General features: G+C 43.3%; 1 protein-coding gene across 1 annotated transcript in view; it reads left to right on the forward strand.

Moving 5' to 3' along the window:
- Positions 1-14,316: 14,316 nt before the first annotated feature.
- P3H2 (prolyl 3-hydroxylase 2) overlaps positions 14,317-22,334 on the forward strand; it is a 170,584-nt gene continuing 162,566 nt past the window's right edge. Inside the window, exon 1 of the mRNA XM_003412919.3 lies at positions 14,317-14,781. Coding sequence (XP_003412967.1) covers positions 14,317-14,781 — 465 coding nt within the window. The remainder of the gene's footprint in view (positions 14,782-22,334) is intronic.

Genomic DNA, 22,334 nt, shown 5'->3' on the forward strand with positions numbered 1-22,334 from the left:
TTGTTCTGTTTTGTAAGTCACATTTGATAGAGCATAGACACAGTATTCAGGTCTAGTAAATACCTTTCTGCCCAAGAAGTTAAGAGAATGATGACCACGATTTTATCTCCATGGATAGGATCCCATCTGAGCAATCGGTACATTGACCGGTAGGTAGTCAATTGCTACTGCTATTGACAGGTAGTTTGGAAGTGGACCCAGCACGAGCAGATTGGTGTATGGAGGAGCCTGGATGAAGAAAACACAGGGAGGCTGGTGAGGACCAGGTGGTCAGGTAATCAGGAAGCTGGAATCTATTATCAGGGGAACCAAAATGAGTTCTGAGGTCAGAAATTATTGAGGTGTGATGAGCAAGGAGTTCTCCAGCAAAGCCATACTGGTGAGTTTTATGGCCTCTGCCAACATTTTTGTTTGAATGAATTCTTTAAATTCACTATGATAAGCAAAATCGTTAATTTTCAAGATATTTATTTTGGGTATTTTTAGCTTGATCATTTTCTTTGATCATTAAGGTTATTGAACAGTTAGAAATTTTCTGCAAAGTGAATTAAGAACACTTTATTCAAAAGCAAAACAAAGCTTTCTCTTTTCTCTTTTTTTATATATGTAGTCTAATTAGTTTTTTTTTTTTTCTATAGTTGATATTGAATCAGTTGAGTAACTAATATTGTGACTACATAGAGTTTGGCAAAAGATGAGGCACTGAGGTTTTATGTACATTTAAAATAATAAAAATCTAACGTTGTTGTTGTTAGGTGCCGTCGAGTCAGTTCCGACTCATAGCGACCCTATGCACAACAAAACGAAACACTGCCTGGTCCTGCGCCATCCTTACAATCGTTGTTATGCTCGAGCCCACTGTTGCAGCCACTGTGTCAATCCACCTCATTGAGGGTCTTCCTCTTTTCCACTGACCCTGTATTTGCCAAGCATGATGTCCTTCTCCAGAGACTAATCCCTCCTGACAACACATCCAAAGTATGTAAGACGCAGTCTCGCCATCCTTGCTTCTAAGGAGCAGTCTGGTTGTAGTTCTTCCAAGACAGATTTGTTCGTTCTTCTGGCAGTCCATGTACATGTCACTTTATTACCTAGAAAGCAATTGATCTAGATGTGCCATAGGCAAACAAAGCTGTTAATTAATGAGATGCTAAGATTTCTGAGGCCAGGGCTAGGGAAGGGCTAACACGTTTCCCTGAGACTTGGAGGGATCGCATCCTCTGACTGGTTGGCATGGGCTGTGAGTGCCTATCAGCCAGTAATAGAAAATAGAAGATGCAGGCTCAAGAGACCTGGTGGAGGCACCTCGAAATGCTATCTGGAGAAACAGGCATGCAGGACCAATTGGAGAGACTCCAGGCCATCATGCAGGGTGCCACAAGTCAGACCATTAATGATGTGGACTTTGTTAGGGAAGTGTTCAAAAGGGGGAAATGGTGATAAAGTGTGGGAAAAGCAGACCAGAATAATGAGAGAGAGATATCCAGAAATGGAATTCAGTGAATCTTAGTAGATGAGGGTTTATTGCTCTAGTTTTTGGCTCTTCTTATATCCCTGTGATCCTACCAGAAGACAAGCCTGGAGACTACAAAAAAGATGGTTGGAGAAGTTGACTGGAACACAGCAGTCTGTTGGCAGGTGCTAAAAGGAATTCCTATCTGGAGAGCCTGAAAGGAGAAGGAATATATTGTCAGTAATGTGGGCTCAGGATTCAGATTCAAATCATGACACCCCAACTTATTGGCATTGTGAGCTTTGTTTATAAAAAAAAAAATTTTTTTTTTGTTTATAAAAAAAAATAGTTTTTCTAAATTCCTTCATTTAAAAACTTATATAACAATATATCTCTTCATTTCTCCTAATAGCCCAACATCAAGAACCAAATAAAATTCCAAAATGTTTCTGGCTCGGAGTGTTCATTTTAGTACTAGTTGAACTTGAATAACGATGAAAATTTAACGCTACCAGAGAATTTAATGTGACTCTTTACCAGCTAAATACTATATTTATATTTCTGCCTGTGCTTTCTCTAATTGGGCTTTCCACCCAGGTCCTCGACAAAATATGAAGCTGCAGCAGCCTAGGCTTTCATTTTGCTGGAAATGAGTACAAGAGTTTATTCATTTGAAGTGATCTTCTCCTTGAACCTGAGGCCAGAGAAGTAAGAACACTGATACCTCTGCTGTAATTGGGCCAGGCCCCAGAGGTGGGGGGGGGTTGGGGCAGGGGGGACACTTGCCCCCAGGTGCAAGTCCAAGGGGACCCCAGACACGTGTCTCAATGAGGCGCGGAACTAAATTCTGAGGTACCACAAATATGAAAGGTGCCTGACTGAGGCGGCCAGGAAATAGGTGGAAAGGCATTTCTGTTGACTTATCACCGCTTTCAACGTGTATACATCTTGAAACCGGGGGTTGGGTCACAACTTAGAAATTGCCCCTGGGCGCTCCTTACCCTCCCTACACCCCTGCCAGGCCCCAGCGAAGGGTGTCATATTGGAAGCCCAGTCTGAAGCAGGTCCGAGCAGGTCCAGGGGGGAGGTCCTAATAACTGACTGAAACACTTCGGTAGGCTAGACTTAAGGGTCACACAAGCAATAAGCTACAGGATGAAGTACGGCCAGGTGTCCAGTGGTAAACAGTATCAGGGTGGCTGTAAGAGGAGACAGGAGGGTGTCCTAGCAGAGAGATGAGGCCCGCTCTCAAGGAGTCTGTCAACAAGAATTAGGTTTAAGTCCAAGCAAGTTACTGGCATTAGTGATGCATCACAGCTGGGAAGAGGGGCTTGGGTTGAGGAACAACCTCAGAGCCATCAGGATAAAGGCAGGGGACCCACTTCAGAGTAGGTGGGCTGATCCTTTTTCTATTCAGATAAGTAGGATGCTGGAGGCGAAGCCCCATTCTCCTGATTTATCTCCATGAGGAAACTTCTAGCCAGAAACACTTCACATGTTCTGCAGCTCAGCCTGTGATTAATCCGGTACCTTTAATTTAATGGTGGGGGCGGCAGAGTATTAGAAAGACCAATTGCTGGAGATCAAAGCCGCGTTCTCCAAACCTGCTTTTTCATCGATAAAGGTAATATCTGGGTATTTCTCTCTCCCCTTTCTGGGTCTGCTCAAGTGGTTCCAAAACTGAAGTTGGGAAAAGAGAAATGATGAATTACCAAGTCTAATGTTTCCAAACGGGAGAAAACAAGGCTTCCATTTCTAAACCAGGATTCAAGGGCACGGCCAATAAGAACGGTGGTGACTACTTGACCTTGGAACACAACCTCTTTGAACTACTGGGTGAATAGAGCCAGACTCAGTCCCCAGAGCCTACAGCAGGGCTGAACCTAAAACGTGCAAACGAAGTACCCCTACTGTGAAGCCTGCAAGGACAGAGATGGGAAGGGGTCTGAAAGACAGGCAGGGCATGAAGGTTATCTCAGAATGATGGGTCACCCCAGGCATTCAGAGTATTCATGTCCCCCAGAAGTTGATAGTAAGACTTTTCTTTGCATCTGTGCATAGAAGTCTGTCTTCTCTTACGTAGGAATGAATTAAGATCTGTTTATCCTTGTGGTCAGGTCTTTTTCTCTATGTATTACGTCACCTATCTTAAGCCCTCGAGTTGAGTTCACAGTCATATTCAGCCTCTGTCCAACACATACGGTTTTATACATACACACAAATATACACACAGACACATGACCGAAGAAGAGTTGACGCCTTTGAATTGTGGTGCTTGCGAAGAATATTGAATACACCGTGGACTGCCAAGAGAACGAACAAATCTGTCTTGGAAGAAGTGCGGCCAGAATGCTCCTTAGAGGCAAGGATGGTGAGACTGAATCTTACATACTTTGGACATGTTGTCAGGAGGGATCAGTCTCCGGAGAAGGACATCATGCTTGGCAGAGTACAGGGTCAGCGGAAAAGAGGAAGACCCTCAACAAGGTGGATTGGCACAGTGGCTGCAACAATGAGCTCAAGCATAACAACAATTGTAAGGACGGCGCAGGACCGGGCAGTGTTTCGTTCTGTTGTGCATAGGGTCGCTATGAGTCGGAACCGACTCAACGGCACCTAACAACAACAACAACATCATGGACTATTCCATATTTTACAAAATTTCTTAAGTCCTTGACTCTACACCAATGATGAATATAAATCAAAATTGGCAATTAAACAAGAAATGCCATCTGTACAAGTTGAACCGAAGCAGAGTTTTGACAGGAGCTATGGTGGTGCGGTGGTTAAGAGCTCAGCTGCTAACAAAAAGGTTGGCAGTTCGAATCCACCAGTTCCTCCTTGGAAACCCTACAGGGCAGTTGTACTCTGTCCTATAGGGTGTCCTTGGAAACCCTGTGGGGCAGTTCTACTCTGTCCTGTAGGGTTGCTCTGAGTCAGAATCCACTCAATGGCAACTAGTTGTTTTTTTTTTTTATATAGCATTATTTATTTTTCTTGTTTCTTGTCCAACTAAATTTGTCTCCCAAAGAACAAGGTGAGACTGCCTCCATGACGGAGGTGGAGGCAAGAATGTTTGCACGCTTTGTTTGGTTGGAATTTTAAGCTAAATCAGGAATGAAGGTAAGCACGGGGACTGAGCTATTAAAGAAACTGGAAAGGAACAGACAGTTCTGGAATGTGGCAGCTCCTGTTTGATTTGAAATAGAAGTTAAATATTAATTTTTCCAAAAAAACTTTTCCTTGGGGAGGCCTTTCTCTCTTTTTCTTTTATATTGACAGATTGTTGGTGGTTTGCCTTTCACACTAACTTATCTGGGGCCAGGTTGAGGAGGGGTGACTTCAGATGATCCTATTTGTGTAAGGAAAAAAAGAAGTCTTTAAAACAACTTCCTTGTCGCCAGCATCAACAGCAGCTGAACACGGGCTGGGTTGCTACACAGTGAGAACTATTCCTTTCATTTCAAAGGAATCAAAGATGTTTGGGGCAAGCAAAAGCCCTGATGACAAAAAAAAAAAAAAAAGGCACATGACCAAAAATAACCTACGTAATATCGTATTTGCTTACGGAGACTGTTGATTCAATCTACTGCTGAAGTCTGAGCACACTTTTTATTGTTCTGTAAAGATTTTGCAGGAAATAGAAAAGTCAGCTTTGAAAAGCTAAGCAGACTGGGGAAAATAAGAAGCATTTGAAAGTCTTTTCTTCTCCGAATTTCTTCCTGCTGATGGTTCCCTAAAGCCAGTGGTTGCAATGATGCTGTTGACTTCTAAATAGAAGTCAAAAGGAAATTCAAGCTTCTGTCAAGACTCATTCCAAATATAATAACATAAAAAAATAACATAGGAAGTGATTAAATCCTTTGTAAAATTTTTGGTTGGGTTCTCTTGTGCTTTGGCTGTTCTTTGAATTTGTAAGGAACAGAGAAAAAAAGAGAAATCGCAGGCTCCCAGCTTGTATCTGTCTTAGCAGACACCTCTTATACTTCTAATGGCTCCTTTTCTCAAATCATAATTTCTTTTTCTTTCATGCATTTTTGCTTTCTTTCTCATTAAAAAAAAAAAATTCACAAAACTACCATCACCCAATCTTCCATGCCATTTAGCATAAAAAAACAAACCAAAAAGCCACCCATTTAGCATATATGCTTTATATTTCAGTATATAAAGTTAAGCATCCTACTCCTGCCATGAGCCACCCATGTGACCCATGGACCTATGTTCCCTCCTTCTTAAAATGAGGGAATTGGACCAGACCCGTAGCGCTGAAACTATGCTGTATCCCAGGGTTCCCCAACCTCGGCACTGTTGACATTTGGGGGAGTGAGGATGCTGTCCTGTGCATTCTACCATGGTTAGCAGCATCATTGGCCTCTACTGGCTAGATTCCAGTAGTTCATCTCGCCCCCTTCAGTTGTGACAACCAATCCTAGTATGAATCCCACTTGATCATGGTATGTGATTTTTTGGATATGTTGCTGAAGTCTATTGGCTAGAACTTTGTTGAAGATTTTTGCATCTATGTTCATAAAGGATATTGGTCTGTAATTTTCTTTTTTCGTTATGTCTTTTCTTGGTTTACGTGTCTGGGTTATGCCGGCTTTATAAAAAGGGTTCAGTAGTGTTTCTTGAGTAGGACTGGTGTCAACTCTTCTCTGAATGTTTGGTAAAATTCTCCAGTATAGCCATCTCGTCCTGGGTTTGTTGTTGTTGTTGGCAGTTTTTTGAGGACGTCTTCACTCCTCTTTTGTAATTGGTCTGTTTAAATTTTCTACCTCTGTTTGTGTTAGTTTGGGTAGGTAGTGTGTTTTTAGTATTTTATTCATTTCATCTAGGTTTTCAAATTTGTTGGAGTACACGTTTTCATAGTATTCAGTTAAAATTGTAAGTTGTCTTCTTTATCTCTGTTGGATCAATTGTAATGTCACCAATTTCATTTCTTAATTTGGATAGCTGCCTCTTCTAATTTCTTCTTTTGTCAGTCTTATCTAGTAGCTTGTCTATTTTATTGGCCCTTTCAAAGAATCGACTGGTTTTGTTAATTCTTTCAGTTGTTTTTCTGTTTTCAACTTTGTTTATTTCTGCCCTGATATTTATTATTTCTCTCTTTTTTTTTTTTTTTTTTTCCGATTTGGCTTCTTTTCCTCTTCCTTTTCTATTTGTTCAGGTTGTTGGTTTAAATCAATGATTTTGGATCTTCTTTTTTTCTTGTAAGCATTTATTGCTATAAATTTCTCTCTGAGTACTGCCTTTGCTGTGTCCCAAAGATTTTGATATGTTGTGTTTTCATTTTTGTTTGATTCTATGAATTTTTAAAATTCACTTTGGTTTCTTCTATGACCCAGTATTTTTTTAGTAGAGTTATTTAGTTTCCATGTATTTATTCTGTTTCTCCTTATTTATCCTGTTGTTGATTTCTAGCTTCAAATCATTATGGCCAGAGAAGATGTTTTGTATGATTTCAATCTTTTTAAATTTGTTGAGATTCATTTTGAGTCCCAGCATATGGTCTATTATTGAAAATGATTCACGTGCACTGGAGAAAAATGTGTATTGTTCTGCTGTTGGGTGGAGTGTTCCATACGTTAAAAAAAAAAAAATTTTTTTTTTTTTATCTAAGTCCAATTGGCTTATGGTTTTATTTAAGTTCCCAATGTCTTTAGAGATCTTCTTTTTAGATGTTCTATAATTGAAAGTGGTGTGTTGAAGTCCCCTACTATTATTGTGGAGTTGGAGTTGTGTATTTCTCCATTGAAATTACACAGTTTCATGTATTTTGGTGCATTGCTGTTAGGTACATATATATTTATAATTGCTGTGTCTTCTTCCTGAATTGACCCTTTTATTATTATGTAATGTCCTTCTTTATCTCTTGTAATAGATTTTGATTTAAAGTCTATTTTCTCTGATATCAGTATGACCTTCCCTGCTTTTTTCTGTTTACTGGTTGCACGGAATATTGTTCTCCATCCTTGTACTTTCAGTCTATTTCTGTCCTTACGTCTAAGACATGTTTCTTGTAGAAAGAAAAACGGCGGGTCATGTTTTTTCATCCATTCTGCCACACTGTCTTTTCCATGGGGCATTAAGGCCATTTACGTTTAAGCTTATTACTGAAAATGAAGTGTCTACCTCCCCCATTTTGCTATTTGCTTTTTGAGTGTTTTGTATCTTCTTAATTCTGCTTTTTCTGTTTTTCTTTGTATTTGGGTGCTTTCTTGTGATGAGTCTTTTTGTTATCTTCCTTCTGATTTTCTGAATGTTTCTTCTTGGTGATTTTTTAGTGGTTACCACATATGTTACGTTAGACAACTTGCAACTGCAACAATGCTTAACTTATGAACAACAGTTAGCATACAACCTTAACATAGGAAATTTATTCCTGATATGCTCCACCCTCCCCCATTTCTGGTGGTGTGTCTCCATTAATATAAATATACAACCTATATTTGGGAAGTTTACTTTGTACTTACTTCTTAATATTCTTGCCTTTGCATTTGAAGTACTCCCTTAAGTAATACTTGCAAAGCTGGTGGTAGTGGCAAATTTGCAGAACTTTTGTTTGTTTGGAAACCCTGGTGGCGCAGTGGGTAAGAGCTTTGGGTGCTAACCAAAAGGGTGGTAGTTCAGATCCACCAGGTGCTCCTTGGAAACTCCATGGGGCAGTTCTACCCTGTCCTATAGGGTCGCTATGAGTCGGAATTGACTCGACAGTAATGGGTTTGGTTTTTTTTGGGTTTTCTGTTTGTTTTGGAATGTCTTGATTTCCCCTCTTATTTTTGAATGATAACTTTGCCAGGTAAACAATTCTTCGTTAGCAATTATTTTAGTGGTTTGTATATGTTGCTGTATCATCTTCTGGCCTCTAAAGTTTCTGGGGAGAAATTCGCAGTGATTTTTATGAAAGCTTCTTGGTATGTTATGTTGTGTTTTTCTCTTGCTGCTTTCAGAATTCTCTCTTTGCCTTTGGTTTTTAATAATTTTATTTGGATATGTCATGGAGTTGACCTCTAATTGGAGTTTGTACAGCTTCCTGTATTTGCAGCCTTGGCTCTCTGTACAGGTCTGGGAAATCCTCTCTGATTATCTTTTAGGAAAATTGTTTCTGTGGCTTTATTGTTGTCATAGTGATCTGGGATTCCAATAATTCTAAGGCTGGATTTCTTAATCGAATCCCATATTTCCTTTTGGGTTTGTAAGCTTTTCCTTGTTCTTTTTTCTCTCTTGAGACTTGGAAAATTTAGTTATTTAGTCCTCTGGCTCACTTATTCTGTCTTGTGTCTGACTCTATTGTTGAGTGTTTCTCTTGCTTTTACTAATTCAGATGTTTTATTCTTCAGTTCCAGTAGTTCTCTTTGGGGTTTTTTTTTTTTTTTTTTTAACGTTTTCAATTTCTTTGTTTTGTTCCTCCGTTTGTTTCCTGATCTCTGCTATTTTGTTCTCTGTGTGCTTTTTGCTTTCTTTAAACATATTTAGCACCACAGTCTGAAAATTATCAATTCTTTTCATTACTCCGTCTTCCATAGGAAAGATTTCCTCTTCTTCATGTCGTGCTTTTGATTGTTCCTTCTTCTCTTGTGATTTTGTGTGTTTTGCTATCTTTCATCGGACTTGGGCCATTTAGTTGCCTTTTTAAAAGATTTTGCATCAAATTTTGCATTCTGTTTATTGTGGGAAAATTTCTGATTGAGTGCCCTAGGGGCATAGCAGCCAAACTCCCAGCTGCCAGACCAAAGGGTTGGGGTCTGCTCCCACTAGCTGCTCTGCAGGAGAAAGATGCAGCAGACTGCCTCCATGAAGACTTACAGCCCTAGTAATCCCATGTGGCAGCTCCTCCCCAGTCCTATCTGTTTGCTATGAGACAGAATGATCCAGTGGCTTGTATTTTCTCCTGAGAACCACAAGATTGCACTCTTATCCTTAGGTTTTTTTTCAGTGCTGGTTCAGGAGATCTGTATGCTTGGTCTCTGGAATTAAATACTCATGTGTGGGAAGGGGGTTCAGTTGTTTGGAGACACTGGCGAAAGCAGTGGCACTTGACTTTCCTGTGGCAATGGTGTGGGGCTCTTGGTGTTTTTCCTTCACTGGCACCCCTGCACAGGCACTCCCACGTTGCCCTGCTATGGGCCATTTTTGTTGTTGTGGTTTTTGTCATTCCAAAGTATTCCCCTTGCCTGCCCTGTTGCCCCTGTAGTTCTCCCTAGTCCTAGTGCCTGCCATCTCAAGCCTTGACGAAAGTGAAGAGCATTCTCTTGCAGCACCACAGTCTCCTTTTGCCCCCTCCCAATTGCTCAGCCCGTGAATTCCCTTGGCCAATTTGCATTACTCTAAAAAAAAAAAAAAAAAAGATTAGGCTAGAGAGTCTTCAGATTAGCTCCTTTTCTGTGTTCCCTATTTGGGGTGTTACCCAGCCCTGTCCCGAAACTGCTGCAATGAGCGAGTGCTGCTGATGTTAGTGGTTAGTATCTCCTAGCTTCTTAGCCAACCTCATTCCTCTTCTACCCTGCTTCTGGACTCATCCCAACTCTCCAATACTTCAGCTGCTGTCCAGAGTTCTGAGATCTCAGTCTGTGCTTGTTTTACTCTTTGTTCAGTGAGCTATTTGCTGAGGGAGTAAACGGAGCGTCCACTCATTTTTCCATCCTACCCCACCCTCTCAGGACCTTGCGTTCTTTACACACCCAGAAAGATGTTCAGGAGCGTGATAGATCCATGGAGGATTGTCTCTACCAACACAGAGAAGGTCATTGGGCACAGCCTGGCCTGGAATAAAGTTCTCCACACTACAAAGCTCTTATCACAGTATGGTCATGAAGTTTTTATTCCGATCCAGCCTTAAAAGGCTGATCAGCTAGTCCTTGAGGAGGAGATACCTGAGGGATATCACAAAATCCTGTCTACCCTCGTATCTTAAAAAACTCATGAATTCCCCACAGCAGCTAAAGCCCCTACTCATAGCCTTACTCTTTGGGCTATAGCACTGATTTTAGACAAGTAGTTCTTAACCTTGAATTCAAAGTAGAATGACATGGTGAGATTTAAAAAACCTCAATGCTCAGACCATACCCCAGATCAATAAATCATAATCTCTCTGAGTAGGTGCTAGATTTCAGTATTTTTAGGTCCTCAGGTGATTCTAATGTTCAGGCAAATTTAAAGTGTGAATCGAGCTGTTTCTCTAAAATTAAGTAGAGGTTGTACAGAAGGAGATAAGGTAAGTAAGACATGGAGAAGGTTTGAAAGTTTCCAAAATTGATGTGGCTGTGTCTTGTAGGTTTTTGACTCTGTGCCAATGTCAATTCTTCCTTTAGATCCTTGCAGCCAGAAGCGATCGTTGTAACCTCTGGTTTCCTGCAGCACTTCAACTCTAACCCACATATACCACATTCTGTCTTGCATTATAGTCTTGTATACCATGGTTGTCCCTCTTAGAATACTGTGAGCTCCCCAAAGACAAAGACTTTAGTTTATTCATCTCCCCTTCCTTTCAGAATACCTACTTTGATAGTAGGCCTCCAAAGATGTTAATTTAATTGGTGTACATTAAACAATGGGACAATGTCATAAAATTTAGAGATTGTCTATAGCACAGCAGCCTGACATTTTGATCACAGTCCCAAAGCAGGACTTGCTATCCTAATGTGCTTCTAAACCTTCACAAATGGACTGATAACTCTGGACTTCAGGGTCTTTATCTGAAATCAGAGACAACCCCTGGAGGAAAAGCCTGGAGAAATAACCCAAGTGCAAATTCGGGAACACCAAACATCCAAGGCATTCACTCAGCTTTAAACTGGAATTTTTCCATCAGTGGGATAAGCCACATGAGTGAGGTTAGGTGAAGAAAAACAATAAAAGCATGATTCTTCAGTGTCCCTTGAAGTCATATAGTCATGGCTGTTCATGGCTAGAGTGGTCAAATCCAACAAAGTAAATGAAGAAATGAACATGAAACTCTGAAAACCTCCTCAGCATAATGGGAATTCCACATGAAAGCCTTCTTTGGGAAATTCTTATCAACTAGATGATATATGTGGTTATTTCTCATTGCCTTTCTCTCCCACTCACTATACCAGTGGCCAGAGAGGCTCTGGTGAAATTCCCACAGGCACCAGGAGACCACAGGAATGCCTCCAGGAGGCAGACTGGAGTTAAAGAATCCAGCGTATAAGCTCACAGGCATCTCTATAAGACTGTGGAGCCAAGGAACAGGAAGAAGGAACATACCTTGGCACAGAAGTTTATTTATTAAGGAGGAGAAGCAAGAGAAGCAGAGGAACAGGAAAGCCTTTAGCTAGTCCCTTAGAGTCTGGCAACAATTTCTGTCAGCTTTCCCATTCTTAAATTGATGCTCATTGCTTAAGTCCTGAGGACATTGGATTCATTAAACTACCTCTTTCTTCAATTCTTACTCTAAGAATATATATCTGAATACCGTTTGATGATTTGTAACATATGGCAGTTGTAGGAGATGAGGAAACTGAGGCTCAGTTGCACAAGGTCACACAATTATTAAACTGACAGAGGCAGAATGAAAGTACAGGTGATCCTTCCTTGAACAATTCTCGGAGTCTTGTAATACCACCCTCTGCACAGAAAGGAGTGGAGCCCTAGTGGAGCAGTGTTCAAAAGCTACAGCTGCTAACCAAAAGGTCCGTAGTTTGAATCCACCAGCTGCTCCTTGGAAACCCTATGAGGCAGTTCTATTCCATCCTATAGTGTCTCCATGAGTCAGAGCTGACTCAGAGGCAATGGGTAACGGGCACAGAAAGGTAGACTTTCGTTTCTCCCCTGCTCCAACATGTTGACGTGTATACTCTCACAAAGTAGCATGCGACCTCCCCCAAGTGAAGGAGCAGTAAACTTCAATTCCAGAAGCCCAAGACTGAGTCCTTCTTTTGATGTTTCTCAGCTCTACAAACTTGGGCAAATCACTTCTCTTCTCATACATCTGTAAATGGACCAATAGACCCTGCATCACTTCTTCACGGCCTGAGATGAAGCTTCAATGAGCCAGCAGAGGTGGGAAGACTCTGAAAACTGTGAAGTCATGTACAAGTTCCAGAAAATGACTGGTGCCCTAACTTTATTAAGCAGGTTTTTCTCCGTCTCTAATAAGAAGGCCTGTACATGGACCAAGAGGCAGTCATTCCAATAGAATAAGGGGATACTGAGTGGTTTTAAATCAGGAAAGGTGTGTGTCATGGTTCTATCCTTTCACCATACTTATTCAATCTGTGTACTAAGCAAATAATCTGAGAAGCTGGACTATATGGAGAAGAATTCGACATCAGGATTGGAGGAAGACTTATTAACAACCTGTGATACGCAGATAACGCAAACTTGCTTACTGAAAGTGAAGAGGACTTGAAACACTGATGAAGAGCAAAGACCACAGCCTTCAGTATGGATTATACCTCAACAAAAAGCAAACAAAAAAACCTCACAACTGGACCAATAAGTAACATCACGACAAATGGAGAAAATATTGACGTTGTCAAGGATTTCATTTTACTTGCATTCACAGTCAACGCCCATGGAAGTAGCAGTAAAAAAATCAAAAGACAGATCGCATTGGGCAAATCTGCAGCAAAAGATCTCTTTCAAGTGTTAAAAAGCAAAGATTCCACTTTGAGGACTAAAGTGTGCCTGACCCAAGCCATAGTATTTTCAATCTCATATGCATGTGAAAGCTGGACACTCCACCACCATGAATAAGGAAGACTGAAGGGGGTTGGCGGAGGGAACAGAACTGATGCCTTTGAATTATGGTGTTGGTGAAGAATATTGAATATAACATGGACTGCCAGAAGAACCAACAAGTCTATCTTGGAAGACTACAGCCAGAACGCTCCTTAGAAGCAGGGATGGCGAGACTACATCTCACATACTTTGCACATGTTATCTGTGAGGGACCAGTCCCTGGAGAAGGACATCATGCTTGGTAAGGTAGAGGGTCAGCAAAAAAGAGAAAGATGCTTAGCGAGATGAATTGACACAGTGGCTGCAACAGTGACTTCAAACACAAAAGATTGTGAGGATGGCACAGGACTGGGCAGTGTTTCATTCTGTTGTACAAAGGGTTGCTGTGAATCTGAATCCACTCCAGGGCACCTAACAACAACTAGAGGGCAATAGTATCCACTTGGAAACCCTGGTGGCGTAGTGGTTAAGTGCTAGGGCTGCTAACCAAGAGGTCAGCAGTTCAAATCCGCCAGGCGCTCCTTGGAAACTCTATGGAGCAATTCTACTCTGTGCTGTAGGATGGCTATGAGTCGGAATCCACTAGGCAGCAGTGGGTTTGGAGTATCCACTTCCGCAGCCTGGTAGTTTAGAACTCCACTGCTAACCAAAAGGTTGGCAGTTCGAATCCACCAGCTACTCTTTGAAAACTCTATGGGACAGTTCTTCTCTGGCCTATAGGGTCGCTCAGAGTTGGAATCGGCTGCACCGCAAGGGGTTTGTGTTGTTTTTGGCTCTGCAACCTAGAAGGGACCCCACGTGGAAAGCTCCTCCACTGGCCTCACGCGGCGGCGCTCGCTTTCTCTCTGGCGCTTTGGTCTGCCGCCCCTGGCAGCCCCGGAGCCTGCAGGGCGCGCGCTGAGTGCCGGCTCGCGGCTCGCGGAGGCTCGGGCAGCAGGAGGAGCGTGTGAGCAGTGGGCGTCCCTTTAAGAGCGGTCGTTCGGGCAGGGCCTCCGCCACACTGTCCGCCGAGCGCCAGCGGTCACCGGGGGCTCGCAGGGCAGGCAGATCGCGGCGGGGCCGGCGTAATCGCCCGCGGAGGTGGGAGAAGGGGGCCCGAACCTGAGGCTCCCCAGGGCCGTCTCGGAGCGTGGCCGTTCCGCGCTTCTCCGCGGCGGAGGATGCGGGAGCGCATCTGGGCGCCGCTGCTGCTGCCGCTGCTGCTGCCCCCGCCGCTGTGGGGCGGCCCCCCGGACAGCCCGCGCCTGGAGCTGGAGCCCGAGCCCGGGCCTTTGCAGCCCTTCGACCTGCTCTACGCCAGCGGCGTGGCCGCCTACTACAGCGGGGACTACGAGAGCGCCGTGCGCGACTTGGAAGCGGCGCTGCGCAGCCACCGGCGCCTGCGGCAGATCCGCGCGCGCTGCGCCCGCCACTGCGCCGCGCGCCGCCCGCTCGCGCCCCCCGGCGCCGGCCCCGGGGCCGAGCTGCCCTTCTTCCGCGCCTTGCTGGAGCGGGCGCGTTGCTACCGCAGCTGCGAGACCCAGCGCCTCGGGGGACCCGAGTCCCGCCACCGCGTGAGCGAGGATGTGCGCAGCGACTTCCAGCGCAGGGTGCCCTACAACTACCTTCAACGGGCCTACATCAAGGTACCCAGAAGGGAACGCTTTTCCACACCTAGCGCTCCCTGAGGCTCCGGAATGCTCTCTGGAGCCCTCCCCACTTGCTTCTGTCTTTTTGCTTTCAGCCTCCACTGTTCTTCAGTCTTTCCGATTTGATCTCCTTAAACGTTTCTGTCGTGTGCTTGCGGGTGTAGGCATCTGGTGAACTAAACCCGCAGCCAACACTAGATGAATTTGGGCAAGTCATTTTCCGTGTGTCGGCATCAATTTCTCTCAGAGGAGCGTACTGATAAGCTGATGCTTAAGTTCATTCGGCACCAAATTCTGAAGACTTTGGCAGAACTGGATCTCAACTGTCTGAACTCTCTCATCCCGCTCTACACTCGAACCAAACCCAAACCTGTTGCCATCGAGTCGATTCCGACTCATAGCGACCTTGTAGAACAGAGTAGAACTGCCCCATTGCGTTTCCAAGGAACGCCTGGTGGATTCGAACTGCAGACCGTTTGGTCAGCAGCCGTAGCACTTAACCACTACGCCACCAGGTTTCCATTCTAGTCTACTCCTTATTCTCTGAAGTTTAAAAGAAAGTACCCTCAAAACAGCAGAGTTAAGAGTAAATAAAGGATCAGAGGTGAAAGAGAAGGTACACTTGAAGGAGGGGAATCTTGTGAGACAATCTCACCAAAAATATTCACCAAAGTGCTGCCTTTTTCTCCTTCAGTAGGCTTCCAATTTCAGGAGGTAAGCATTGGCCTGGGTGATTCCGTGTCAGATAGCCAGTACACTCTCAGTGGGTACTGGCTTATTTCCCCACATCTATGTTTTTGAAGACCTATCTAGATGCTTCTAAAAAGAGATTTTAGCCTTAGTTCCTGGAACTACCCCTCCGTCTTGTTGCTCAAAATAGAAATTATAGGCTTTGCATTTATACTTGTTTCCCGCCCCCCTTCTGATTTTCTGTGTCGGCATGTCAGCATTTCCTCTGCAGCTGCTGAAGAAGTGGCAGCTCCAAGGGCTGGTTGGTCAGTCATGTTTGCAACGGACCAGGCTGTGTTTTTGAAGCGGTGCAAATACATACCACGTGCAGACACCCAAATGCCTTTTGCTGCTCATTCCACGAAGTCTTTGCCCTCACACCTGACAGGGCTCTCTTGAAATTTGCAGCTGTCTGTGGAGGTCACGAAGTCACAACTGAGGCTAACTTTTAACTCCCAGGGCTGTGGCTAAGGAGTTTTCTAGACTGGCATCTTGGACAGGGAATACGGGGAAAACCCCAGTCCTTTCCAGAACTTGTCTTACACTGTCTTATGCCACCTCATGGATTTGCTCAGGCATATGTTAAGTATAAATCTGGTATTGTTTACATGATTGACACAGTTTTTACTTGTGTTACAGAAATCAGCAATACCAAGCAGAGAGGAGACCTTGAGTACCTGACCGTAGGAGATACCACAAGTCAGAGCAGTACGTAGGTGGTAGAGTTTGGTCCCTGTAATGTGGCCTCCCAAGAGTCTCAAATGTGAGGTTTGCAGTCCTACTGATTGTTCTGTCACACACCTTGGACAGATTTTGCTTTCTCAGGTCTGGAGATAGAACATGTATTCATTTTAAGTTCTATGAAAAGAAATAACCATGAGGTAACTCTCAAAACGTGAGTTCCTTTGATTTTGTAACTAAGCTTGCCTCAAGGTGAATGTCAGCACCTGTCAGTCATTCCCCAGCTTGTGTCCTCTGGTTGGAAGTCAAAGAAGGTGAAGCCATGCAAGCATAGGTTTGCCATGCCGTCCATTCCTGCAGTGAATTGATAACAGCAGCGAGTCACACACGGGCACCTCTCTTGTACCTTGTTGTGGTCTGATGAGCCAGTGTCGTTTAGGAAGTTCTTTCAGAAATATGCAACTGCGTGTGCTGATTTCTGTCCTCACGCTAAGGTGTCTAAAGGCAGAACAAAAGTCTTGTATCTTCTCCTAACTTCACCTCCGCCCCCACAGGCAAAGTTTCTTGGATCTCTGGACTTGATAATCTCTTAGGAGGAAAGATTTTTACCCTTTTAGGAATTCGTTTTTGATGATTGGAGTTTGCAGTAGTGTCTTCGTGAGCATCTTACAAGATGCATCATGTCCCCCGTGCCACACCTGACCTGGCCAAGAAGAACTCCACAGTTGTAGCCTTGGCTTAGCTTCCTGGGAATTTCACACCCACACCCACACACCCACATACCCACACACCCCCACACACCATTCTTTGAGACCAAAACAAAACTCTCGAATAATAAAAGAGCAGCCTGAGGGTCTGACAGGTCTGGATCCTGGGGCGGCCATTCCTAATGATAGAACGCGTGAGTTCTCTTGCACATGCCTGGATATGATCATGGAGTTCTGTATTGTTGAACTGCTTTTGACATCAGTGCCCAATTTGTACCTGAAAAGGATAACGTTGTGTCAGATTGAATTCAGTGAGGACTTTGTGGCCAGGTTTTGAGACTTGTGAAACAGAAATGCTGGTCAGATGGGAAGACTTCATAGAGAATGAAACACAGTAACTGTCAGCTATGGGGTTTGCAAACTGCAGAAGCCCTCAGAGGTGTTGCCACTCCCCCAAATCCCAGTGTTTCCGTGGATGGAAGTGGATGTTCTCTGTTGCTGGTGCGTAGGGGAAGAAGGGAGAATTGTGAGCTATGAGATCTATCGAGTTCAATTTCTCACTTCAAAGATGAGGAAAGGGAGGCTCAGTGAGGAAAATGGGCTGAGCCAGTGCCATGTACTTGGCAGCAGAGCTAAGATGATATTATGGAATGGGTACAGGACGGGCTGGCAGTTAGGAATCTGAGCTCTGCTATAACTAATACCCAGGCATATGCTGTGCCCACTGCCCCAGGGGGTGGATTCAGGTCCCAAGGAAGGCTGTAGTGCCTAGGGTTATCCTTGTGGCCAGATTTGGACAGCTCCAGAGATGAATGGGTCCTTGTTCTATGGGATAAGAGACACTTGCTGCATTTATCCTAAGGCCTGCTCAGTAGAATTCTCCTCAAGACCTGACATGTTGGAAATTTGTCTGGACAGCTGTGAGGCGGTATTTCCATCTGGCTTCTGTCCACACTTATTGTTTAAAGTCAGGGCAAGACTCTTCAAACTTTTGATTTTTATCATTTAAATTGGAAGGTATGACTCCTGATTCATAGCCTGAAACCTAAATTGTAGTTTTGATCATATCATTCTCTGCTCAGGAATCTTCATTGGTGTCTGTCTCCCTGCTACTTAGTAAAGCCCAAATAGTTTAATCCAGCCTTCAGAGACTGCCTCTACCCTCACGTCTCCAGCCCCTCTCCTCTCACCCTGCCACCTTCCAGCCAAAGGGAACGGTCAGCTCTTACTCCTATGTGGCTGACGCTTTCTACTTCGCGGCCTCATTTCTTCTTTTTGAAGAGACGTGGCCTCTGGAACGGAAAAGATGTGGGATTCAATTTTAGCTTCCTTCAATCTCCAGCAGTGTTCCTGTGGGCAAATTCCATAACCTTTCTGAGTCTTGATTTCTCCACCTGAAAAATAGGATAATAATAGGACCTACCCACTTGGGCTAGGTTAAGTTTAAGAGAAGGAGCCTTGGTGGCACAGTGGTTCAGTGCTCCATGGCTAACTGAAAGGTCAGCGGTTGGAACCCATCAGCTGCTCCACGAGAGAAAGCTGTGACAGTCTGCTTCCATAAAGATTATAGCCTTGGAAATCCTATGAGGCAGTTCTACTCTGTCGTATAGGATTGCTATGAGGGAAAATCTACGATGGTAACAGATTTGTTTGTTTGTTCATTTTAAGTTTAAGAGCTGATTTATGTACAGTGCCGGGACAGGGCCTGTACTCAAGACATGCTTCTTGTTGTTGTGTGCCGTCAAGTTGATTCCGACTCATTATTAGTTTTTTTTTCTTCCTCCTTTCCTACATGTATAAATCATAACTATCCTAACACAAAATACAAGTATTCCCGTGAGACCTGCCTTCATTCCTGGCACTTCTCTCAGAGGCCATCCTTTCTCCCTTGTACTGCTTTTCATTTTTAGCCTTGTTTTGGGTTAACTATTACGTTTGCCTATACCCTATGTGGGAAACCCTGGTGGCGTAGTGGTTAAGAGCTATGGCCGCTAACCAAAAGATTGGTAGTTAAAATCTACCAGGTGTTCCTTGGAAACCCTATGGGGCAGTTCTACCCGGTCCTGTAGGGTCACTGTGAGTCACAATCGACTTGACGGCAATGGCTTTGGTTTTTACGAGTTTTATCCCCTATGTGAGCTCCTGGAAATCAAGAGCTGTCTTAGTCATTTATGTATCTCCTGAAGTAGGGGGGAAACCCTGGCGGTGTAGTGCTTAAGTGCTATGGCTGCTAACCAAGAGGTTGGCGGTTTGAATCCACCAGGCGCTCCTTGGAAACTCTATGGGGCAGTTCTACTCTGTCCTAAAGGGTCACTATGAGTCGGAATCGACTCGACGGCAGCAGGTTTTTTTTTTTTTTAAAGTAGATGTTTCTAGATCTGGGTGATTTTTAGAATCACCTGGGGTGAATTTAAAATGTATTACTTAACACGGCACATCAGAAAATCCTTGACACATTTCGCCTGCTTTATGTACGTTTGTTGACTTCAAACAAATGTGAGAGAGACTTTCTTGTGTGTGTCCTTTACAATAAGGAAAGCTTTGACGATATCTGGTTTTTGGTTTCTCTTCTCTCACGGTTTCTGGCTATTTAAAGAAAAAAAGTGTTTTTTTTTTTTTTTTTTTACTTATAACGAACTTTGTCCCTGCATGTTTTGTTTCTGAGTTTTCTGATTTGGTGTGTTGCGCTGGTTGACCTTTGTTTTTCTTCTCAGGCTTAAGGAAAATAAAATGCCATTAAGTTAGGCAATTCCATCTCCCTGTCAGAATCATCTCCCTGAGCCCCCCTTATTTTGTCCGTGATCCATCTTACTAGTGGTTTCTGGGGATTCGTTTAATTTGTATTTCCAGAAAATAAATAAATAAGGTCAAGGAATTTCCTCATTCTTCTCCTGGTTTATTGCCTACTTTCCGTTTCTACAATGAATGCCTTAGAGAAGAAATTTAAAACCGAGGCCCAAACTGCAGCATATAGATCTTGTTAGCGCAGAATAAAAACCTCTTCCTAGGTCTTGTATTTAAATCTCTTTTTTGTCGATATGTAGAACATACACTCTTTGTCCACAGATGGTTTTGAAAAGGAGGTTGATTTTATGCCTTCTTGAAATAGCCGTTCTGAAATTGTCTGAAGGGGTATTTTTTTCAGAGTATAAGGCTTTTTTTTTTCTCCTCACAATGGAGACTTTTATTTTTTTGCTGGCATCATCAAAATCCATTAGTCACCACATTTCTGTCCCACTCCTTAGGAAGGAAACCTGGGAAATTGCTTGCCTCGTCAGCTCTTAGGCCCTGTGTGCTAAGGAGTTAGAATCTCAATTGTTTCCTTGTAAGGGGTTGCCCATTTGAAGGCCCAGCCAGCTGTTTATAAGTCATTCCCTATCCTTATAAGTAGTGAGTGCCGTAGAGGCTTAAAACTCAGTTACGGAGAGTAGCAAGTGCTTACAGGTTTTCTCTCATCTTCGTCGGGTGAATCAGGGATTCTTTTACAGGTTTTAATAAAGCTTATCTGTCTTTACAGATCCCATCTCTGAGAGTCCAATGTATTCTGTCACTAATATCATTTGCTCACTGATAAACCCCAAAGAGATATCTGATCTGTGTGGAATGCTTTTGGAAATGTCAGTTTGCCTCTTGGGCGGAACTTGATGAATTCTGAAAGCTGGATGGATCACCTAAAATGAAAACTCATCACCTTTGGTATAATAACGGTTCTTTTGTATTGTTAAGGAATTGAGTAAACGGTGGATTTCTTAAAACCACAGATCTTAGAGCTGGGAGGAACACCAAGAGAGCGTCTTGGTCAACTCTCTACCTTTAAGGAAAATAACTGCTTTTGGTGGTGAAGTCGAGATGAGAGGATAAGTATTTTTCTCAAGATCATAGAAATGTGGTCAAGCCAGAGAGGGGAGTGATAATCACTGGCCCCTCAGAGATCACGAAGACATCTCTATCGCTGTCATTTAACTGATTGATGACACTGGCCTCAGAGGTTCTTTGATTTTCCCAAGGGTCAGCCAGTGGTGCTGGGTCCAGAATGAAGGTATTCTAATGTATAGTCCAGTGCTCGTTCTAGACTCTCTGTCATGGGCAGGAGTCCCTGAGTGGTGCAAAAAAAAGGTTATATGCTAACCAACAGGTTTACAGTTCAAATCCATCCAGAGGCACCTTGGAGGAAAGACCTGATGATCTACTTCCCAAAGGTCACAGCCATTGAAAGCCTTATGGAGTACGGTTCTACTCTGAAACATATGGAGTCACCATGAGCTGAAATCAACCTGATGCCAAGTTTTTTTTTTTGCTTTTTTTTAATGCATTTGGCACAGCCAGCTCCTGAGGAGCATTCTGGTGAATCACGAATCGTTGGTGCAGTTGAGACCTGTGGAGGACCTACTGTTCACAGAGACAGAGCAGACACAAGGCAGAGCTTCCTGGACTGCCTCACCCAGACTGTATTTTCATTTACAGGATACATAAGGCTATTCAGCCAAGTGTCACGCTTGTCTGGTGGAAAATTTTGCATTTCTCATTAAGGGAAAGTAATTTCTCCTGTCCTTTTTTCCATTCAGCTTTTCTTTTATAATTGTTTTTCTGTTTTTTTATTCATCCCTCCTTTCTTGCTGTCTGACCTTCTAGCTATGTAATTCCACCGGACTTGGCCCTAATTTGCCAAGTGGCCCAAACACAGCTTTGAAAAGAAATGATTTGTAGTCAGACTACTGAGTGGTGTCCCTAATGTTGTGTGTATGATCATCTGTTTTCAGTACTGAAGAGAATTGCAGATTATTGTTGGAAAAAAGCTGATTTGACCTGACCACATTCCTTTCTCCTCTATTTTATTTTCTAAATTTATTTCCCGCCTTCTTCCTTTCCATCCCTGTCCTATTAATGATTCTGTTGTTGTTGTGCGTCATTGAATGGATTCGGACTAATAGCGACCATAGATGACAGAGTAGAACTGCCCCACAGGGTTTCCTTTATGTGAGGAAGCCCTGGTGGTGCAATAGTTAGGTGCTTAGCTGCTAAGTGAAAAGTTGGTGGTTCGAACCCACCAGCAGCTCTTTGGGGAAAAAAAAAATGTGGCAATCTGCTTCCATAAAGATTACAGCATTGGAAACACTATGGAGCAGTTTTGCTCTGTCATCTAGGATCTCTGTGAGTTGGAATCAACTCAACAACAATGGGTTTAACGGGTAATCTTTATAGGAGCAGATTGCCGGATGTTTTCTTCCATGAACTGCTAATCTTTGGTTAGTAACTGCTGAGCACTAAACCATTGTGCCACCAGGGCTCCTTATTAATGATCTAGATGGTAGAATTACATCAGAAAAGAAGACATTGAGGTGATTGATGGGGGAAGAGAAAAATAGGCCACTGTAGAGGCAATATGAGGTCTCTGGCTCTGATAGAATGAAGACCACAGAGCCTCTTATTTAA

This window comes from Loxodonta africana, chromosome 1 (assembly GCF_030014295.1).
Source record: "Loxodonta africana isolate mLoxAfr1 chromosome 1, mLoxAfr1.hap2, whole genome shotgun sequence".
Taxonomy (NCBI): Eukaryota; Metazoa; Chordata; class Mammalia; order Proboscidea; family Elephantidae; genus Loxodonta; species Loxodonta africana.